We start from the raw sequence: 23,518 nt of genomic DNA, 5'->3' as shown, positions 1-23,518 counted from the left end.
AAATGAAAGTTTTGTTGAAAGAGAAATATATTAAGACCATTTTGAGCCAAAATTTACCTGTCTATGAGTTTGCATTAAAAATTGAGGATTAATGCGCTCCATAGTATACTAATTTAAGATTTCCAGAAAACCAGGGGTTATTTTTAGTGGTACCTCCTTTCGGAAGCTCTCTTCTTTCTTATATGATTTTGAATGTATGTTGAAAATTGGCATGCAGAAAGGTGACACCTGCACAATTCAGGATATACCTAGTTCCTATGAAGTTAAACTTAAGGTAAAATATTTAGAAAGCTGTGAAAATTGCAAAATTTGGTTGAACAGATAGGGACTTTTAATTGGTGGTATGACACCTAAAGGAATTCAAACCTTCTACTTGTGGTATTCAACATTGTGGTACAATTTCAGAGCAATTAAAATACTTATACACAATTGCAAGTTGTTGTCCTAAAATTTGAAAAATGCTTATTTTGGGCCTTTTCATGGGACCTTATTCCTAAACGGTTAGAACCATCATCCCCAAAAACAATCCCAACCTCCCTATTGTGGTAATGAACCCTTTGGTTAAAATTTCATAGAGATCCATACACTTACACTTAAGAAATTGTCCAGAAACCAAATGTCTTTGGACAACGACAAAGACAACAACATGATAGCAATATACGATTTTGCGTTGGTATAGAAATAGAAAAGTGAATTGTAAATGGATTTGTTGTTGTTGTTGTTATTGGATTTGTTGTCAATTTCTGTAAAAAGTGAAAAGTAAAATTAAGAATTCTGTGGGACTTACCTTGGGAAAGGGGTTTCTTTATGCTGTCGTGTTTGGACATGTGTGGTAAATGTTACAACAGGAAGGAAATGACCTTCTGAGTATTGTTCATAGCTATAAACTGAAGGAATACTTGCATGAAATTTGCCTATAGAAGTGTCAACAAAACAAACACCATATGTACTGCAACCTTCAGAGGAATCTTCCTGCAATATAAAATATACGTTGTTCACATTTATACACGAAAGTATCAACAACAAAACACCGTATGTACTGCAACCTTCAGACAAATCTTCCTGCAAACAAAAATTATATACTGTTTAAATATTTTACATTGAGGTGAATATGTAATCTAACTTGATTATTATCCTTTGTTGCTTTATCCTTTGTTTTCTTTGAATAGTTTTACATTTTGTCTTTCAGGGATGTTATTAGCTTAGTATACATTATGAGTTTTCTTTTTCATCTCATATCATAAAAGGGAGGCTTATATTTTTTTGTAGTAAAACAGTTCTCTTGCTTTTGTTATGCTCTTTTTTTTCTCCTAAACTATAAACTTTTTTCCAGGTAATCAGGAATCTGGATGTCCTACATAAAGTAGTCTGAATTTTTGTTTGGGTTATCTCCCTTTTCTTACCTTTTCAGCAATACCAAGTAAGAAGTTACTTTTAGCCTCTGTTGCATCACCATCCAGAAAACTAAATGTCTGTGTCCCTTTTGTTGTCACACGGCATACTTCACGCCTAACTACTTTGTCAAACTTTGTGGCCATTCTAGACACTGAAAGATATATATTGTTTTCTTACTGGCTTTAAGGTCTGACATTATTTACAGGTATTGCACACACAAAAATTGAACTCTAAAATATTGTGAGTATGTGAGTGAAATTCAATAAAAATCAAGTAGGTACTGTATCCTCAGAGACAGAAAAATTGTGATCAACACTATATTGTGACCTCTGTATCTGTCCACTTAAGAAAGTCAATAAAAAATAAGTTTGAGGTCAATTGGACAGCAACAAAATAACACACAAAATAGTATATATATAGCTTTTCCATTTATGCATTTCAGAGCTTAGTATGACATCCATATTGTAACTGGGCTAGTACTAATTTTTGTTAAGGGGCCAGCTGAAGCACACCTCTGATCGCTGGATCTTTCCTCCTGTGTTGAAGTACCATCGGTAGCCTTCAGATGTTTTTTGCTCGTTGGGCGGGTTGTTGTCTCTTGGACATATTCCCCATTTCCATTCTCAATTTTATTTTCAATTTAATAATTTAAAATTGTTAATTGTGGCATAATTTACTAATTTAAAATTGTTAATTGTGGCATAATAATCTTCATATTATTGTGAAAATTGATTCGCCGTACTGGCTCAAGGGAGAAAATCAACCTAGTTATTAAGATGACCAATGATAATCTAAAAGTATAAAAAATTAAATGAAATTGAAATAAATGATCTTACTGGTTTTCAGTCTATCATTCATCATATCAGGTGTTTCAGTTTGTTCTATTCTAGCGACCTTGTATCCTTTCTGAAGTAAAGTGGAGGCATATCGAGTGTATGCTATTTCTGGAAAGCCTGAATGAGCTTGTTCACCCTACAATAATGTCAAAGTATTGTTTTATCAAATGATTTCTTAAACCCATCAAATGAACTTCTGTACTTTACTGTATGATTTTTTCAGCAATTTATGTCAGAAATTTATGTCAGCATTATATAGGTTTCTTTGTCAGAGTATAATTTGTAACTTGTTGATTATAAAAAATGAATTCATACACTGTATATCAATATTACCTCAAAAATAGTCAATATCCTAAAATGATATTTTCAATAAGTTTTTGTTGTATTTTCATTTGTTATAAGTCTGTACAACATAAAGTTTCTCTAAAAATCTATCAACATTAATTTTACTGATGTATTTCAAATGTTCATATTATGTAAAAAATAATAAAAATAACAGCCTTAAAACAGGCAGGTATTTCACATCCAATTTTTTATGGAAATATTCTTTATAAAGCACAAAGGTGTCAGTATTCACCTCAGAAACTTACAAAACCTTTGAATAGACTTATTAAGAAGGGATATAATTACGATACTGTTGTCAAGTCATTAAAGATTGCATATTTTGGCGTTAATATTGAGTCACTGATAAGGTCTTTGCATCGGAACTAAACACATTTATTCTAAAAACAGTTGTTGGCATGACACGGGTTATGTTCTTCTCATATATGTTACAATGGTATGATACTAAACCCCTAACGGGAAGGATTGTGCCTGATGTTCATATGATGAAATCATAATCTTTCAGTCAGTTTAATTGAAGTCTGGATCTGGCATGTCAGTTAACTGCTAGTAGTCTGTTGTTATTTATGTATTATTGTCATTTTGTTTATTTTCTTTGGTTACATCTTCTGACATCAGACTCGGACTTCTCTTGAACTGAATTTTAATGTGCGTATTGTTATACGTTTACTTTTCTACATTGGTTAGAGGTATAGGGGGAGGGTTGAGATCTCACAAACATGTTTAACCCCGCCGCATTTTTGCGCCTGTCCCAAGTCAGGAGCCTCTGGCCTTTGATAGTCTTGTATTATTTTAATTTTAGTTTCTTGTGTACAATTTGGAAATTAGTATGGCGTTCATTATCACTGGACTAGTATATATTTGTTCAGCCAGCTGAAGGACACCTCCGGGTGCGGGAATTTCTCGCTACATTGAAGACCCTCTGCTGTTGTTTTTTATTTGGTCGGGTTGTTGTCTCTTTGACACATTCCCCATTTCCATTCTCAATTTTATGACAGGAATCATAAACTTATTTTCATATTCATTGTGAATTTCCATAATTAATATTGAGAAGATACAAAAAGCTTCAAAACTAAAACAGTTAATAATATCTATAACCATACTTGACCAATTTACCTTCATGTATATTATTCCAAGTTCATTAACCCCTACAACAGCATCCATGTGGAACAATTCATAAAATTTACCCATCTGTAATAAAAAAGATTTGAATAAATTTTCATTATTTTTTTTACAATTTGTACTTTATAAATATGAGACTGTTAATGAATGAGAAGAGATTGAGAAATTTAGCTCCATCAGCAACCCTATACTTTTATTTTTCAAATCTGTTTCAAATTCATTTTCTTTTTGAGTTTTTAGTTTCATTTTTTTTGTAGCAGTTAATAATTTTGAAAAAATGATTAGAGCAAAAAATGATTCTTTTACATTATTCATGTTGGGGCCTATTAAAGCTAGCTATGCAGTATTGGTTTTAATCATTTTTGTAGGCCACACCAATTTTGAGTGCTCTGCTTGTTAATTATTGTAGCACTTAGTAATTTTGGCAAAAAAATTAGCATAAAGGGATTCTTTTATTTTGTTATGATGGGGACTTAAAGCTTGCTAAGCAGTATGGATTTTGCTTATTGTTGAAGACCATACAGTGACCTACAGCTGCTAAATTCTACGTCATTTGGTCTCTAGCAGATCCTTTTCTCATTGGCAATCAAATCTACTCATTTTATATGGAACTGGCTATTGTGAAACAAGGCTGACTGATATTTCTCTGCGTTGTACCTGGGAACATTCAAACTTTAAGATTCGGTTTAATTTTTGTGTTTTAACACCACTTTTTAAGCACTGAATTTGGGCTATTTCATAAGTCAGTTTTTAATGGTACCGGTGGAAAAAGCAATAGTGCCCTGAGAAAACCACCAACATAAAAACTGACACTCCTTGTCAATTAACTTTGGGAGTCAAGTGCACTTGCACGAGCAGGGTTCAAACTCACAACCTCAATGTTAGCTGGCTAGTGATTACAGTATACGTAGTAACTACATCGACCCCTCAAACTTTAAGATAAATTCCTTCAGAGTTTTAACCCACTTCTGAAGACATACTTACTTTGAAAAATAGAATGGTATCATAATATTTAGATTTCATGTCCCACCACTGTCTCATACCCTGTGAAAAGAAGAAAATAGTTGTAGGCTTTTATACTTTATATGGACAAGCAAATTGACGGCACTGCATTACAAATTGTGTGGTTTGTGATTGTGGCTTTTATTGAACTTTTGTTTACCTGATTGACAAAATTCTGATTCTCCTAAAATTCAGAAAGAGAGAAATCAGCTGCAATAGGGCTCTTCACTGTTAGTTCGGCCATACTGGATAGGGGGCAGATTTTTTTGAAAGAGGTGGAAAGTGGTATGAAAGTATGGGAAATCCTATGTGTGTTTCCAAGCAACTGCTCTGTTTTGATGATGTTTTCCCGTATTTTTCACACCATTTTTACCTCCATTATAAAAATCTGCCCCCTATCCAATATGGCCGAACTAACGGTGAAGAGCCCTATTCTATACCTTTTATTTAAATGCATGATTGTTAAGTAGGGTCATTAGGGATTTACCTGAAGTGTGAATGTGTGGTGAAAATAAGGGATGGAGATCCTGTTTCAAAGAATTTTCAGCATGACTGTTTAATCAACAATGACTTGTGATCAATGCAATTAAAAGATAGTTTCATGTTACATAATTGTGAAATCAGTGGCAGATCCAGAAATTTTCTTAAGTGGGGGACCACTGACTGCCTAAGAGAGGGCCTGCTACAGTCACACTAGTACTTCAGTGATTCCCTATATAACCAACCAAAATTTTCCGGCAAAAGCCTCCCCCTTAATATGCCTCATGATTTGTACCAAGTTATAACTTCATACTGTGAATTTTTTTTTTTAATGATACCAATTTTAGTGGCTGAGGAAAATATATATTTTTTTGCAGATTTAAAATTAAGTTTTGCCTAAATCATTTTACAAGCCTATAATAGTAGCTTTTTCGTTGTAAATTTAAATTTGTGGTATACCTATCTCAACTAAATCAACAAAAAATGTGTATTCAAAGAATAATTGTAATGTTTATTTATAAGTGCGATAGTACTTACTGGTGTTTGTTGTTTCAGAAAGCTATCTGGTATAGAAACTGTTCTTGGATCATACTCTGGGTCAGACTCGGGATGACCCTTAATGTCTCTGTAAAATAAGAGATTTCAGTTAGGAGGATAGTATTACCCTTTAACGTCAGGCATCAAACAGTAATTTTCGTCTAACGTTAGCGTCAAATTGGTTTAAATTTTACCATGATTCGTCGAAATATCCTTATCGTGATTCGTCAGAGATCTCAAATAATTATTCTTACCATCATTTTCGGAAAAAAAATAATGTGATTCGTCAAAATCAGTCGATGTTTTTATTGTCTAAAAGATGGTGTACATTTTATCGTCATACACCAAAAATTACTGTTAACGTCATTGGCAAGATTTTTTACCGTTATTCGTCATGAAGGTTCCCCCATTACGACCCTCAGTTAGGCAATGATGATTCATATCTTCAGATCATGTAACATACAACATGTACAATCATTATTCAATCAGATTAAAGTACAGATTCTCTGACCACACTTAGATTACAAGGATCTGACAGCACTGTGTTTTACTTTCAGTTTTGAAACCTTTTGGGATCCTCTAGATCTGGTTTTGTCCTGATAAAACACGCCTTCACATATTAGAAGACTGTACTTTCCTGCTGATGTAATAGTTCCCAGAAAAGAAAGTATATGAGAGTGCTGTCAGATCCTTGTAAGTAAAGCATGTGTACATAATCTGTTAAATCAGCAATTACGCGCCTTAAATATCAAAATTTAACTGTCTGGAGTGGAGAAATATCCTAACACACTTGTTGCAGTATAATAGGAATTTTTATTTCTCTAATAATACCTGTATTTATCCTTTCTTTTCAAAGATTTGCAGAAAGTTGTGTTCTTTATTTTTCATATCATCATCAGGCATGGTTACCTTTTTTCATGACGTTACAATAGGATATTCAGAAGAAATATCAAGAAATGTCAAAATAGAAAAAAAATCAGAGAAAATGTGTTCTTATATTTATGTTTATATGCAATGCTTCCAATTATTTTGGAATGTAGTTACAAAAATCTAGAAATTAATGTTGAACTGTTAAACTTACAAAATTTTGCCTGGTTGCAAGAAAGGTAATTTTACATGTGGAAAGTTGGCTTCTTGTTCAGATGATCCAGTAACACTTGGACCCTGAAACAATAACATTTATAATTTATATTAATTCTATTGTTGGAATCCATGAATAACAAGTATAAGTATATGAAAATAATGGAGTTAATTATTTTTGGAGTGTAAAAAAACCTCTTAGAATGTTTTACATAAATTTTTCAACTTAGTTTCCACTTTAAAACACTCTAAACTTCACTTCAACACAATCTATTCAAACAAAACTTTGCTTATTATTTGATTAACAGGTTTTTTTTTATTTTTTTTTATTGTGGATTATTTTTGGCAACTCATTAGCAACTCATTAATGCCATATTCTGTAATGAAAAAAGGTAATTATACTGGAACTGTGATGAGATATTTAAGGAGGTAGACCTAGGTTAAGGGAAATAACTCTTAAATTCATCAGTACGTTTGTGTCAACCATTTTCAAAAACATATTCTAAGCTTCTAGGTTACATAGATTATTTTCAATCTGTTTCAGGTAAATGCTTAAAATACATTGATGAACTTGACTTTTACAAACGCTTGACTGATTTAAAGAGTTATCTCCCTGAACCAAGGTCTACCCCCTTAAAGCTGCCATATTTTTTCTTAACAACACTAATGTACATTTCAGAAATACAGTTAATTGACCAGTGGGTGGTATTCCTATGGGCACAAATTGCACCTTTCTAGTAAGAGACAATGAGAGAAGACTTTTCAAATTTTTTAACGTGTGTCCCTTTTGCATATTTAAGCATATAAAATATGTTTAAACTAAACCCTGTATTGGTATGAATCCTTCCACAGTGATCGGGAAGGACGTGCGCCCTGCGCCTATAGCGCATATTGACTAAAAATGGCGCATACAGTGACACATGTAAGCGCCCAAGTGGCGCACGATATTTTTCACTTCGTTTCGAAACGTTTAGATATCGTCAAATGAATTTCCGATTGTGTTCCGTGCCGCCATGTGTGTGTACACAACTGTGTAATGTTCCTCAAATAATAGGAGCACCTATATATTTTTGGGACGTCTCGGGTGTTTCCCCATGATAATAGAACCATGCGATTTAACGTCTCTGGTGTTTACTTTTGTAATAATAGAACCATGCGGTCTAACTGATAACCCGAAAAACGTAATTAACCATCATTCATGATATATTTTTTTTATAAACAACTTTAAATTTGTGAAATTTGGCTAGTACAGACGAGATTTAACTCTAATAATAATCTCATTTAGTTTAGCTCGATATTATTTCGATTGAAGAACCCCAAAGACTTTTTAGGAATATAGTTTTTGTCTCCATAAAAGACGCTTAACTGTCCTTGTCATTGTTTTGGTCTTTGGCTCGTTTTGATATTTTGTAAACATGACTTCAGCGATTTGTTGTTTTGTTCTATGAATTAATGGTACTCTATACTGTTATTCTTGTCACCGTGTTGAAGTTATAATAATATACAATTACTGTCTTTTGGTGAGGTAAATATGCGGTTTTATTCACTTTTGAAAAAATGATATTCACTGAGGCCGACGGCCGAAGTGAATATCAGTTTTTCAAAAGTCAATTAAACCCCATATTTACCGAAACAAAAGACAGTAATTGTTTTATTCCATATTCCGAGGAAAGAAAATGTGTTTGATTACAAACATATACCAAAACAAATTTTACATGAAACATTTTGTCATAACGTAGCATGTAAAAGCGCGTGACGTTTAGCGTGGTGAATAACACTTTCTTAGGTGAATATGCTTTTTTATTCAAAATCCAATCCATATAGAGAAACCTACTAAAATAATACCAATATGGAATAATACAAGAAGTGCAGAGGAAATGCCTGAAATGTCCTCTGATACGGAACGTCTGGAATAAGTATGGTATCGACGAAGACCCAAATTTAATGTACAAAAAAACCAAACATGAACATGAACAAGACAACAGAACCAGTTTAACATTGTAAATAAAGGTTAACTTAAATATTGTTTGGGTTGGAAAAATTTATTGTATATTCATTGAAATTGAAATTACAAAATCACAGGAACAATATCCATGATTTTATTTAAAATCATAAAGGTATTAAAGTACCAACACCTCTTTGCCAAAATATACTGATATTTTTTTTTTTTACAGAAGTCAATTCAAATGGCCCACTCATTTGACAACATGGCCCATTATTTTTTTAAATGGCCCATTGAATTTATTTTTGAGGGGCCCTGGGCCCATAGTGAAAAAAAACTTCCAGATCACTGCTTCCATAGTAGACTTTTTATTGCCAAGCTCAGCAATGACTTGTCTAAATTTCATTGAATTTAAACTTTCTTGAAGATTTTTTTTGGCCTGAATTTTCAACAATTCTAAAATCATTCTGCGGAAATTCAAATGAAGGTGTTTATTATAAAAACATATCATGTATTAACAGCTAATATGAGGCAGGAATTACCTGTGAATGGGGACGAAATCTATGATTTTTTTTTAAATCAACAATGTTAAAAAGAGAAACGGAAATACCGTAACATTTCCGATTTTGGTTCTGTTGTTAGGGATTTTAGTTGTGACGTTATTTAAGTTATGATGTCATATTCAATGTAAACAAAGAAACGCTGTCATCAGGTAGCGTTTTTTTAATAACAAACATTTTTTTTTTTAAATGATATAATATTAGTTCCTTTCTTAGACTGATAAATATACATTTTATTCAAAGTCTCATGTAAACAAGACCAGAAACGGAAGTAGATTTCTGTGCAGATCCGGAAATTCAAAAACGCGACAAAAAAATATTGAACGATTTTGAGTTCATTAGTACAATGAAAAATTTCGGGAAAAACAAAGTGATGGCAGTAAAATACCTTTTGTTTGTTTAAGTCATACTTACAGAATCACTAGCAGAAAACATTGATAGCCTGGACTTGGTTTTGTCTCCAACAACTGGTGTAAATATATTTCTGTTAGCAGATGGAGTTGAGCTTGAAGCACTATCACTGATCTTGTGTTTAGGTGGAGGACGTTTCCTTTTCCTGTCATCATTCTGTAACAAGATAACAGGTTTAAAATACTACTACTGCAATTTCAGAAACTAATGTGATGTTTTTATCATTGCAAAAAATGTGACAGGGTTATAATTGCAATAGTTTAAGTATTTTAAAGTTTTATATCTATACTATTAAACGAGAAGACCTCATTTTTGGTGTCGCTTCTCTTCTTTCCACAATAAATTAATCAACACGCCTCTGTGTCCTATAGGTACAGTGCATAGTCGCATTTGTCATCCATTCATATGATTATTCAGTTTGAGTTATTTTAGGAGAAAAACGAGAAAAAAGGCATCCGGGTATTGTCCCGTCATTGTACGAAATTTTAAGTCAGATTAGACTTCCGGTTTGCGTTTTTCTGTATACTTTGAACATACATATACTACGAATAAAGTGTATTTTCAGAATTTTATCTGCTATCATTTTCAAGTTTACTATCCACGGCAGTCACAGAGTTTATTAAATAGAGAGGGTCTGTATACTATATCAATGATCACCATGGATCGATTAGTAAACTTAGAATTGAAAGTAAATACGCTTTATTTATATAGTAATGAATGTTCATAATATACAGATAAGCGCTAAAATTATTCATGTGAACTATTGATACTTTTTCTGAAATTCTCCAGTCATTAAATCTTTTACAAAATTCATTGATTACAAAAAAAAAAGAAGATGTGGTATGATTGCCATGTTGAGACAACTCTCCACAAGAGACCAAAATGACACAGAAATTAACAATTATAGGTTACCTTACGGCCTTCAACAAAGAGCAAAGCCCATACCGCATACTCAGCTTCAAAAGGCCCCGAAATGACAATGTAAAACAATGCAAACGAGCGGCCTTATTTATGTACAAAAAATGAACGAAAAACAAATATGTTACACATAAACAAACGACAACCACTGAATTACAGGCTCCTTACTTAAATAAATGTTCATTATATACTAAATGTATGTTTATATTGAAATTGATAGAAAACCAAAAATTGGGAACTTTGGAAATAAAGGTGGAGAGTAAAATAAAACATTTTCCTGTCCCCATTAACCTATGACTTATGATACTTTTGCTGAAATTCTCCAGTCATTCTGTATTTAACAAAATTCTTCCAACAACGCTTTACATACTGATACTTAAAACTACGCCCTGAATGCCCGTGATTTCGCGGGTGTGTTCTAGTATGAATTAAACCAGATTTTTCTCAACATCACAAAAATTAAAATCTAATTTTAGTCTTTAAATGAATATAATGACAAAATTGCAATAATAAATGCATGCAATAATATCTGAACTTACAGTATATATGTACAATCCAGTAAGCAAAATGTTGGGCTTCTGTCTCTTTAAAAGGTATACTCCACATCTTATTTTATCTATACTATTAAACAAGAAGACCTCATTTTGTGTGTAGCTTCTCTTCCACGCACAATAAATTAATCATCATGCCCCTGTGTCCTATAGGTACCATGCATAGTTACATTTGTCATCCATTCTTATTACTATTCAGTTTGGGTTATTTTGGGAGAAAAACGAAAATTAAGGCATCCGAATATTGCTTCTGTCATCAAACCAACTTTCATGTCACACATGACTTCCTTTTTCAACATTGAGAACCAATTGTATGATAGATAACAAAAATGAAAAATAAACAAGCCAATCAGAGCATTGTCCATATCGTGGTTTTTATATCGGTTTTAACTTACACATACTTTTCATAAATTCTCGGACAGGATAAGGACAATTATTTTTGCCTTAATCTGTCATGTATACTATGACTTATATACTATTATAATATATGTATAGAGATTATCTATACAATACAGCAGTGAGTTTCTGTCATCAAACCGACTTTTAAGTCAGACATGACTACTGGTTTTAACAATGATAACCAATCGTATCATAGATAAAAAAAAAGATAAATAAATAAGCCAATCAGAACGTTGTCCATATCATGGTTTTTACATCGTAAGGACCACTACTATTATACCTCGTTTTTTTCTTACACACAATTTTCATAAGTACTCAGAAGGGGACAGGACAATTATTTTTACGTTTTTCTGCATCATCTCCATGTATACTTTGATTAATATACTACTATAATATATATAGAGACTCTCTATATAATATAGCAGTGATCGCCAAGGAGAAGAAGCTTTATAGAATTAATAGACAATAGAAAATTAAATACACTTTAATATTTATAATATAGATACGTATGTTCAAAGTATACAGAAACGCGAAAATAATGGAATATAACAAAAAACAAAATAATAACAGACTTTGAAAAAAAAGAAGGCTTAGAAATATTGTCCTGTCTCCATGTACCTATATGACTTTTGATATCATTTCTTAACTTCTCCAGACATAATTTTTTTTTTAAATTCAGCCCAAAATAGTTAACATACTTTCAACTAAGCTTGAAATGTCCGCAATTTCGCCTTTAAATGTAAGTTAAACAGGACTTCTGGTTTTAAACTTGCACATAAATTTCATAAGAGTACTCGAGGACAGGACAATAATTATTGCGTTCATAGACACTATCCAAATAATATAGCAGTGATCGTCTAGGAGAAGAAATTCATAGTTATAGCAAATACACTTTATTTATAGTATACGTATGTTCATAGTATACAGAAACACGAAAATAATGAAATTTAACAAAGAGAAAAAAATAACGGACTTTGGAAACAAGGAAGAGGACTTAAACTGTTTCCAAGTACCTATGAATTTTGATACCTTTTTTGAAATTCTCCAGATATGAAATCTTTTACTGAAATTCTCCAGACACAAAATCTCACATGCTCTAATGCCCGCGATTTTGCAGGTGTGTTCTAGTTCATAATGAATACTGTACAGATCAAGCATTACTGATTATATAAATGCAAGGCATCATCAATGTCAACAATGATAATTTTTCAAAAAAAAAAAACACTAACAAATGTGTTGCTGTATTCTTATTTTGTTGCTTTCAGATGCTGTACATGTGTTAATGGCTTATATCATGCATTCATTAAACAGAAGTACATGTTTCTTGATGATAAATGAATCATTGCTGTTGAATTAGAATGACAAACCTTTATGGGAGAATCTATTTCTGATTCATGGTCAATATCTGATACATCATTTTCATCAACACCACTGCTGTCATCATCTTCACCACTACTGTCTGAACCTGGTTTAAATTCATCCCCTGTAAAATCCAAACATAAAATTTATTCATTAAAATTCACATATTCTGCACAAGCATTTTTAGAGATGTAGGTGGTCCCATATTTTTTTTATGGTAAAAATAATTTTGTATAGTTTTTTTAGAATGGAATAGACTGTCAAATTTGATAAAATTAGTTCAAATCATCAGAATGACTTTAAACTAAGTAAGAATTTTGAAATATCAAGTAAACTAGCAATTTAATCAATTAACTGTTACTTGCTTGATCTGTTATTCACAACATCTGTATTCATTCCTTTTAATTTATAGCAATCTAAATTTTCCTTTACTTTTTTTAAATCAATTAAAACCTTATTATTTATTCTTAATTTCGACCAATCAAAACTTCACAATTATTCATTTCAATCTTCAGCAATGCAAACTGCACAATTATTTAAGAATTGAATGCTTCTTTTTGTAACTTTATTGGGGTGTAAAAGCGTTGACCAAAGTACATTTTGTATGAAGCGCGGAAGCGCTTCATTCTAAAAATGTGCGCACGGTCAACGCTTTTACAACCCTATGAAGTTACAAGAAGAAGTATTCAATACTTATAATTACATTTTTTAGCTAGGATTATAAAAACACGATTTACATCAAGTTTTTATTTAATTTACCAGTGCACTTTATCATGGGACCTCGTGTCATCATGAATGATAAGTTTTATTGTGTGATACAACTGCTTAAGGAATAACACGTGATGTGCAGTTAGCCAATCAGAAACATGTGATATAATGAAACATACATCTAATGTAATTATATATTCTTAATTTCAACAACCCAAATTTGACAATTATTCATTTACAATCTCAACCAATCCAGGCATTCCTTTGAAGGGCAGATGGTGGTTTACATCCACATTTCACACCTTTCTGTTGTCTCATTAAAAATTAAACCACAATTTGTTATCCATATTTTTTATACTACAACCAATTCACAACTGTTCATTCTTCTCAATTCTAATCGATAAGTATTCCTTCAATCATCCCTATTCTAATTTTACTTCACCCACCTGAATCTTCATCAGAACTATTTTTACTTTCTATTATTTTTCGTCTTTTAGGTTTTGGTTGTCTAGACGACCGTCTGCCTTTACGTGGAGATTTCTTTGGCGTTTTCTTTGGTGTAGTCTGAAATCAGACGAAAGAATGAAGCAATATTTAAAAGTCAATCCTTTTATAGCCAGGGTATTCACCGGTTATTACAGAACTAAGTGTTATGGAGGTGGGAGGTCAGAAAATATTTTATGAATGGTGATTATTTAGGGTTGTTCCAGAAAATACTATGTCCCACCCAGGGGCGGCATTTTTTTTTTTTTAAATCCACCGCCCACAGAAATTCAAAACAAATAAAACAACACTCCCTTTCCATTTTGGTTTTTCAAATACAACCACCCACAGAATATCAAAAACAAAATGCCTTCCCTGGAGGGGACAGAGTATTTTCTGGAACAGCCTATAAGAAAGATACAATAAATTCAGAATTTATTGCATGTATTTATTATTGTCAATTTTGTAGAAGACCCAATAATTCCACAAAAATTAATTTGTGACACACGACAATGAATCCATAATAATTACTTTAGACTGGTCTATATCTTTGTTTTCTTTACTGTTGTTAGATTCTCCTTCTTCCATTTCTGCATCAAATATGTCAGCTGAAAAAAAAAGAGTATGCTCTTTACAAAAGATATGAGAATATTGTTGTCCATAATAAGTTATATTACATATATATATTATGTTATGTTTTAATTAATAAGTCAACATAATATTATAATGTACCAAGCATCACCTCATCATCTGCATAAGAATGTGACTGAGAACACAAATGCCCCTGCTCAAGCTGTGCAACGAAAATTGATTGAACCAAAAGATAAAAACAGACCGCCAAGGGTAACACTTTACAGTCTGCACCAAAAACTTTTTCAACTACTAGTCCGAAGACCAATATTCTGAAATTTTTCTTATTGGTCAAATCAAAGTTTTGCAAAATCTTACTAGTCCGAATGAATTTTTACTAGTCTGGGGCATCGGACTAGTGGCTAACCGTGCAGACTGCTTAATGAGCTTAAATGGGGGTTTAAAAAATCTGGTCAACTTTTTCATTTCAGAATCAGAATAACAAAACGGCAGAAGTAGTTCATTTATAATGGTCATTAGCCTTTCAACTCTGAAGTAGATAGTTTAAACCCTGAAATGCAAGGATATTTGCTAAAGGTTGGTCAGCCTCTTTTGATACTCCTGCTTCCTCCACCAATAAAAAGTGGCTCATACCTGCCAACTTTTCAAAATGCCCATGGGGGTTTTGCGTGCAAGATGGCTGCCATACTCCTAAAAAACCTTCAAAGGGGGGGGGGGCTTCAAATACATTGCAATGTTGTTTTTTGGCTTCTTCATACTTTTATAAGCCTCAATTGATTGTAAAATTAATTATTTGTTTAAAATTGTGGACAAAATTGCTCTTTAAAAATTTCAATTTTGGAGCCTCCATGGGGGAAATCCCCTGCAAATAGTGACAGTTGGCAGGTATGGTGGCTGCAATGTTATTGCCAAGGTCGCAAGACAGGCAAAAGTGTTATCTAATATCAACAAACAAACAGTACACAAATTCAAATGTTTAAAAATCTTTATGCAACTTACGATCAAAATCCATCTCATCCTCCTCATCATCTGATGGCAAAAGATTCACAACAAGTTTAAGACGATCTTCCACATTCATTTTCATTGCTTTGTCTGCATCGTCCCCAGCCTTTCTTACCAACATGTTCATTGAAAAGAAAGTTCCCCCTTTTTGACATTCCTTGTCATCTGAGCCAATGTATGGACGAACATTTCTTAAAAGACAAAGGGCAAAATGTATTAAATTAAACTCATTATAGATATCAGACTGAAAATTTTATACAGCAACATTTTATGTCTGTGTTACATATTTGTTTTTTGTTCATTTTTTTGTTCATTATTGAGGCCATTACTTTATATTTGTGATTTGGTGGGTTTTTATAGCTGACTATGCGACATAGGCTTTGCTCATTGTTGAAGGCCATACGTAGACCTATAGCTATAAATTTCTGTGTCATTTGGTCTCTTGTGGAAATTTTTTGTCTCATTGGCAATCATACCCACATCTTTTTTTTATATCTTTAATTGCCTGTAATTATGGAAATGCCTTTTCATTTTACGTGAACTTCTGTGATATAGTGGTCAGTTGAAATAATTACCATCACTTTAAAGCAAGCACACTAACAACAGACCACTAACATGACTAAGACAGTATGATAAACTGAGTGTTACTGTGCATATTGCTGTGTGTTTGTTTATTCTACATTGGCTAGAGGCATAGATGGGGAAACCAACTTCTGAGGGGTTGAGATTTTACAAAATATGTTAAATCCCAGCACATTTTTTGTACGAAGAAGAGAATGGCATGGTTGTGTAATTCCATTACTTTATACCTTCTATAACAACTAACTTTATACAATATCCATCTTCAGAACTTGACCCTGTTTCACTTTATTAACTATGTCATAATAATTACTTACTTGACCTTCACCCAAGACCTTGACACAGGGTCATCAAAGAACTGTACATGCACTTGAGCATTTTTTCCTCCTTTGACATGGGTGTTCTCTGTCGGATGGTTACAGACCAAGCTTGGCCACCATGGATAGCCCTCAAGTTTAGACCATAGCAAATCTCCTAACTCGTATTCTGTAAGAAACCAAATGAATCATTTAGCTAAATAGGGGGATATATTTGATTTAATAATCTGGATTTAAAGTACATGTTGGAAAATGGCAAAATGATATTTCTAGGTAAATAGGCTAAAATCTATAGCATTATTTTTACAACAACTCTAATATGCTTTCCTCGAAACAACCCTGGTAAGTTTTTAATATTTTCCTTTAAATATTAATTATAATTATTGATATAATGGAATATACCATATTTCTTTATATTATAATCAAATTAAAAAGGCATTACAAACAAGTGAGAAAAACAATACAAAATTAGAACAGTTTAAGTTCTTTTTAGGAGAGTATTAAATGAATTTTAGCACCAAACCCAGTAAAATTTGGCAGACCCAGACCTTTGTTCGATATTATCTGTAAATTCATGTCCATCAAATTTTACCGAAATTGCTTCAAAACTATATTTTATACTCCTAAAATGAAGCATCTTCAGAAGAAATCAGCTCAAAGTTTTAATAAAGCAGTAAATTCCCTTTCCTTGAAGTCCAAATGAAAAAATGAGTTTGGCATAATGATGTTTATGTAAGGAAAGAAATAAAATAATAAAATATAATAGCCTTTCAAGACGTCATAAATATTATGTACATCAATCAAGCATGTCTAGTGTTGCTGGTTTTGCCATAAAAAGAAGAAAATGCAGATCAGGCCTATTTTGTCTTAAATCCGTTGATCATTTTATGGCAGTGTCTGCGTTACATGCGTGTACAAATAGTCAAATTGCCATTCGTAGGCTATATATATGCGTACCCACATCCAGTTTTATAATAAATTGCCATCGGATCAGGAATGTAACGTGAAATATAAACGGAATAAACGATAATATGCATAACAAGAGTATGAAAAATAGTTTATTTCAAATTTTATTTATTAGATAATAACACATAATATATAGCAAATTAAATGTACACTGATGGAAAATGAAACTGTACAGTTCCTGTAAAAGAAAAAAATAATGAAAATAAATACTATTATAAAATGTAAATCTGAGAGCTTCCGATTGTTATCATGGTTGGCTACTAAATGCTTTATACCTATCGCCTAAAAAGGAGGTGAAAAAGGCATAGATATTTGCATATTTGATTCTCGAGGTTGTAAAGTCACTCGTAACTTGATGTCCATTTGAAAATAAAAGTAAAAATGTCTGAACCGATGGGTCACTGTGAAAATTGTCTAATTATGAGAAAATAAAGGGGTGGCAGGTAGATGAAAGTTACACAAATGAAGAGATAAATGAAAAATTGATAATTCCAATGCTGTTAATCGGAACCAGAAGTGACAAAGCAGCGCATCTATATTGGACAGGCAAATATCCACTTTTTTATATGGGATGAGCTCTGGCGTCCCACGGCCCGAGTTTGTCTGGCAAAACAGCTGTTGGACGTCAAGAGTTATCTCGGATTAGTTTACAACTAGCTGCGAAAACATAGCTCTTAATGTCCTTTTGATCATGTTGTCAGATGATTTTCATATTTGCGGGCAAAAAAAATTTTAAAGGACAATAGAGCTGTAACGTTTATGGGTCATCGTAAATTCCCTTATTTCTATTTTTAGATACTATTTATAACTATAGTTGTCTGGTAACTTTTTCGGGGGATCCTTTTTCTCCTGCTTGAGACTCAATGTCCAGACTTGGATTTTAAACCTCGTCAGGGCAGTATTTCTTTAGATTGGGAAAACTTTTGTACTGGTAAGTTGTACTTTAAATTTCATTTTGTTTGCTGTCAGAAGTCCTGGAGCGAAAGCACAGGCCAAACCCTCTCTACCAGTAAGGTAACCTGCTGACCTAGCGGGGTATAGCGTCATGACACAGATTATGAAAGAAAAATACGTTTACACATGAAAACCCATTTACATTGCAGATAGAGCTGTACGTTTTCGCAGCTACTGTAGTTTCCAACCTGATCAAGTTGAAGATAAAATCTATTGAAGCTTTATCAGATTAAAAAAATAGACGATTATAGGTCAGACATGATATAAACTTATTTAAACAAAAGAAAGCTATACCTTTCGCTAGATCATCATTTGATTTTGATGACTTAGCCGATTGTTTTGGTGTTGAGTTGGCATTGGCTTTGTCCTTTAAGTTCGGCGATCGCTTCGGTGACAATATTTCGCTTGTGTCGCTTACAGATCCACTACTCTTATTGATACTTGGACTTTTGCTAAAATAGGAGAAGAGTGTGTTTCCTTGCTTGGAAGGGGTTGGTTTTGGTCCCATGCCTTGCGATTGTTTTGGCTAACTCCCGCGCTTTACCACTTCCGGTGGAACTGGTTTCCAAAGATAAATATTACAATCCCGTGCGAGAATTGTTTTATTTTTAGTAGAATTTAAAATAAAAAACGAAAACTTTGCAAAGAAATTTCAAAAATGAAATACAATTTTCATAAAAATCGTTTACAGATTATATTTATTTCCCGATAAACGGTGTGTACAATTCTATTTATAGCCATGATTTAAATAATAGTACTGCTAACGGCATGGCTAAAAAAAAAACAAAAAAACCTCAAGAAGACAGTTATTTCACGGTACAGGTCTGAATAATTTCATGTTATAGATTTAATGTAAAGCATCGTTTTATCCCGTATTAAAAGGATTGCTTAATAGATTAATTGGTTAAAGAAATGTTTGTTTGTTTTTTTTTGTGTTTGTTTGTTTGTTTGTTTGTTTGTTTATTTCTTTGTTTGTTTGTTGTTGTTTTTTATAGTGGCGCCCGGCTTGTTTATCTTTGCAATGTTGCATGATATTATTTTTCATAAATTGACATGTTTATGGCATGAGTAACCCACCTTTGACAAAAGGTCAAGTTAATTTTTATGGTTATTTGAACTTTGAATGCGGGTACGTAAGATCAACTGAGGTTGAATTATTGACTTGCAAGTCAATAAGACATTTGCGATGTTTTCTTTATTGTTTTACTTATGCCCGCGTCACACTGTCCCGATTTTTATATACGATGGACACCCGAATTCGAAAATTGTAAGTTCGTACGAAGTTGGTCCCGATCTCGTTAAAATACCAAAAAGTGACCGAAGCAAGTACGATGAATAACGAAGTATATACGATGGTGCCGAAATTATATACGATAGCAAATGATGGACATATGAAGGTTAACCGAAGACGGTTATTTGAGCTTCATATCTCAGCCGAAGCCTACACGATGGATCACGAAGGCTACACGATGGATTACGAAGGCTACACGATGGATTACGATGATGACGCGATGGCCATACGATGTCTAAAAGACGTCATGTACAGCTTACGATGCATTTAAATTATATGCCGAAGGCATCACGCGTAATTGTAATACAAGGCAATATCACCCTTGTGGACACTGTAAAACCAATATGCTTCAAAAGATTTTAACCGAATTTGGTATATATATATTGTTCCTCCTTGTAATGATCTGACATTTTTTACGTTCAAGGCCAAAGGTCAAGGTCATGCAGATGGACTTGGTTTTTTCTCCTTGAAATAGCATAATACACAGGAAATTGGTTGCTAATTTTTTTACCTGTTGGTTCTAAAGACAATATTAAAGGTATTTCCAGTAACTGAATGTTTTGGTTGATTTCTCAAAAAGATAGTTTATGCATCAAATATGCATATTCATTTTACCATTTTCTGCATGTGTCATATACAAAAATAGTGTCCATATTTGTCCCCAATATGTTACATACGAGGGGATGCCACACTCGGCATTGCCTTGTTTGAACTGTAAAATGTGTGCACTAGTCTGAATAATCACCCATAATTATGCCCATGTTTACTGGTCTATCTTAAAGGTAAGGTAATGGGTTCGTTGATCTCTTTTATTCAAAAAGAGCTCTTTCCAGGAGAATGTCATAATAATATAGACAAAAGGAAGGATGCGGGAAAGCAACAAATCGGAAAAATATGACATATAGAAAACAAAATGGTTATGGAGTAAACATTCCTGTGACACCAACTCAGCGATACATAAAAAATCAGAATAATGAAGAAAATGTTGGTTTCCCTATATACTTGTACCTTGAGTGTTGGTGTACGAGGCGCGTTTATGATTTTCATTATGTTACTTGATATGAAAAATTGACAAAAAATAATATTTTATATACTTCTAAAAGAAAATCCTGAGCCTGCATGGCCTGTAATAGCTGCTCTTCTTGATCCATTTGAATTAATAGAAACAAAGCTGTCGCATTTCTTGTTCTCATAGAATCATATGATATGAACTCCATGTTTTGTGAACGTCTTTATTAACTGTCGTATTAGACTGACCAGTGCATATCGCGCATGGCACTTTAAATGTATTTTAGCGCAAAAATTAACTTACATCTAGCTGGATTGATAGCCGTCGTAGTTCCATCTTGTCGCCTTCGTACTTTTATTCGATGGCAACACGGCGGGATTACGAGGTCTTCACGAAGTCGTGTTGCCATCGTAAGACCTTCGTAATTCTTTCGTGTAGACATCGTAACGTCAAAATTGCCCGATGGAAACGATGGAAACACGAATGCAATACGATGTTCAAAGATGCATTCCCGGTGACATTACGATGGTGAAGATGGTGATACGAACTCAATACGAACCCTCAACATCGGACGCACCTTCGGGGATTTTTTAACATGTTAAAAAATTAAAAACCCTTCCCGAAGTTGTCCCCGAAGGCTAGAAAAAGTGGCCGATGGTTCAACGGTGGTTAAAGATGTCACTACGAATAGCCCGATCTGGATACGATCAGTCCCGATTTTGAAAATTTCCATAATCGTGTTGCCATCGGCGTACAAATCGGGACAGTGTGACGCGGGCACTACGCAAACTAACTGTGCATGATACGAAAATTAGTTCGCTTTTATAAATGTTTGAATCAAAACAAAATGATTTCGATGATTGTCTATATGACAGGCAATTTCCCTATCTCCGGGGACTCTGGCTTGTTTCACCATAAAAAAAAATGGCCGCCACTGACGAAATTGCCCTGACGCGGCACTTAAAGGTGGCGTTAAAACACCAACAATCAATGATGAAAGCAGTCATATTGTATTTAAGACATATGAAACGGTTTTTTTTTTTGGGGGGGGGGGGGGTGGTAAATATAATGTTATCGATTATTGAACCAATAAATGCATGCATATGAAACTAACCTAATTTTTTTTTGTCGAAATCTGACCACAGATGGTACTCCGAACCGCGACGGTCACGCTGTGAGTGCGATTTGCTTTGAAGCTGAAGTGCGTTTTTGATCACGCTGTTTTCAAAAGTGTTGATAGTTACGCCGAAGTGCGATAGTGGTATTGCTGAAGTGCGATGGATTAAATAAATAAATGTTCACATGTCAATGAAGTAGTCAAAAGTAAAATCACAAAAATACTGAATTCCGAGGAAAATTCACATACTTAAAGATAGATCAAACAATCGTTTAGATATTGACCATTTTAAAAGCTACATAAAATGGTATTTTCCTTTAAAACCTATACTTATTACAACTACTGAAAGACGTAATATTTATTTGAAATGCTACTTGATTTGCCAGAACGGAACAAAATTTTCTGAAAATGTATATAGCTCCTGTGAACACAGGCACTTGTCTCAGAATAGTTTTTCCCTATACTTTAACATGTTTAAATAATGTGTTATATTAAGACATATGGGGGGAAAATTCTGAGACAAGTGCCTGTGGCTGTGAACGAGATAGTTTGTATTGCAGTTTTTCTCTAATTTTTGTGCTTTTTTCACATTTCCTGACCAGTGTGAGAAAAATACTTCTCCTCGCTAGTGAAATTATGTGAAAAATCTGTTCTCGGCAAATGATTGTTTGAAATTTAATTGTGACGTTAAATTTTCCTGTTTTCTTCTGAATTTTCTTATTGTGACGTCATGCATCCAAAAAAAAAAGCGACTATGCCCGATGACGTCACATCAAAAGTACACAATTAACTTTACTCAAATCTTTGAAAAGGAAGGATAAAAATCATTAAAGAAACAGATTCCACCACTGTAACTCGTGTATTACGATATTTCTCCACTCTCAACAGTTAAATCTTAATTATTTAAAAAGCTCGGCAAGCCTCGCGCTCTAATTGTTAAAATTTAATTGTCTGGAGTGGAGAAATATCGTAATACACTTGTTGCAGTTGTGGAATCTATATATATATATATATTTTTAGTTTAACTTAGAGTCATCACTCGTCTTAGAGACCATCGCATATATCAGTGAAAGGACTATTACACTCCATAGGAGACCAACGCACTTCAACGTGACCCCACCCTTCAAAATCTTCATGCCTCATGATGATTACGTATTATCGACAAATAATATTATATTCATGCAGTGATTGTTGATAATGAATTTTTGTGTTTGTTGCTGACGTTTACCGGATCGTGACATTGATAAATAATCAACCCATAGGACGTAGATCATGTGACTAACGAGTAAATTAATAGAGCCATGATCATTTTGTTTTATATTTTCCATGCGTTCTAATTTGTTTATAATATAAAACTTTTCTTAACAATTTTTCCTTAATTTGTGGAATTAAATTAATTTTGTTCTTTAAGAATCCGTTATTACGCACAGTGTTCGGTTAAGTAATGGTAACGTTACTCGACGTATTTTTTAAATTATGTCAACCGACCTCTGTACAATGGTACAAAACGTTAAAGTTTTGCACTATATTTAATACAGCTGACATTTTGATGTGTTACGACTTAAAA

At 33.2% G+C, this 23,518-nt stretch overlaps 1 protein-coding gene across 1 annotated transcript in view; it reads right to left on the bottom strand.

Moving 5' to 3' along the window:
* Positions 1-19,103, bottom strand: part of LOC143055472 (DNA mismatch repair protein Msh6-like) — a 43,082-nt gene extending 23,979 nt beyond the window's left edge. Inside the window, exons 1-14 of the mRNA XM_076228621.1 lie at positions 18,829-19,103; positions 16,615-16,783; positions 15,716-15,909; positions 14,657-14,733; positions 14,089-14,206; positions 12,943-13,058; positions 9,711-9,863; positions 6,796-6,878; positions 5,715-5,802; positions 4,680-4,739; positions 3,690-3,764; positions 2,232-2,367; positions 1,404-1,546; positions 900-972 (exon numbers count right to left, since the gene is read on the bottom strand). Of these exons, the coding sequence (XP_076084736.1) occupies positions 900-972; positions 1,404-1,546; positions 2,232-2,367; positions 3,690-3,764; positions 4,680-4,739; positions 5,715-5,802; positions 6,796-6,878; positions 9,711-9,863; positions 12,943-13,058; positions 14,089-14,206; positions 14,657-14,733; positions 15,716-15,909; positions 16,615-16,783; positions 18,829-19,042 (1,699 nt within the window). The 5' untranslated portion in view covers positions 19,043-19,103. The remainder of the gene's footprint in view (positions 1-899; positions 973-1,403; positions 1,547-2,231; positions 2,368-3,689; positions 3,765-4,679; positions 4,740-5,714; positions 5,803-6,795; positions 6,879-9,710; positions 9,864-12,942; positions 13,059-14,088; positions 14,207-14,656; positions 14,734-15,715; positions 15,910-16,614; positions 16,784-18,828) is intronic.
* Positions 19,104-23,518: the final 4,415 nt, after the last annotated feature.

Source organism: Mytilus galloprovincialis, chromosome 12, assembly GCF_965363235.1.
Source record: "Mytilus galloprovincialis chromosome 12, xbMytGall1.hap1.1, whole genome shotgun sequence".
NCBI lineage: Eukaryota > Metazoa > Mollusca > Bivalvia > Mytilida > Mytilidae > Mytilus > Mytilus galloprovincialis.
Note: the sequence above shows the minus strand (reverse complement) of the source record. Positions and strands in the feature narration are given on the sequence as shown.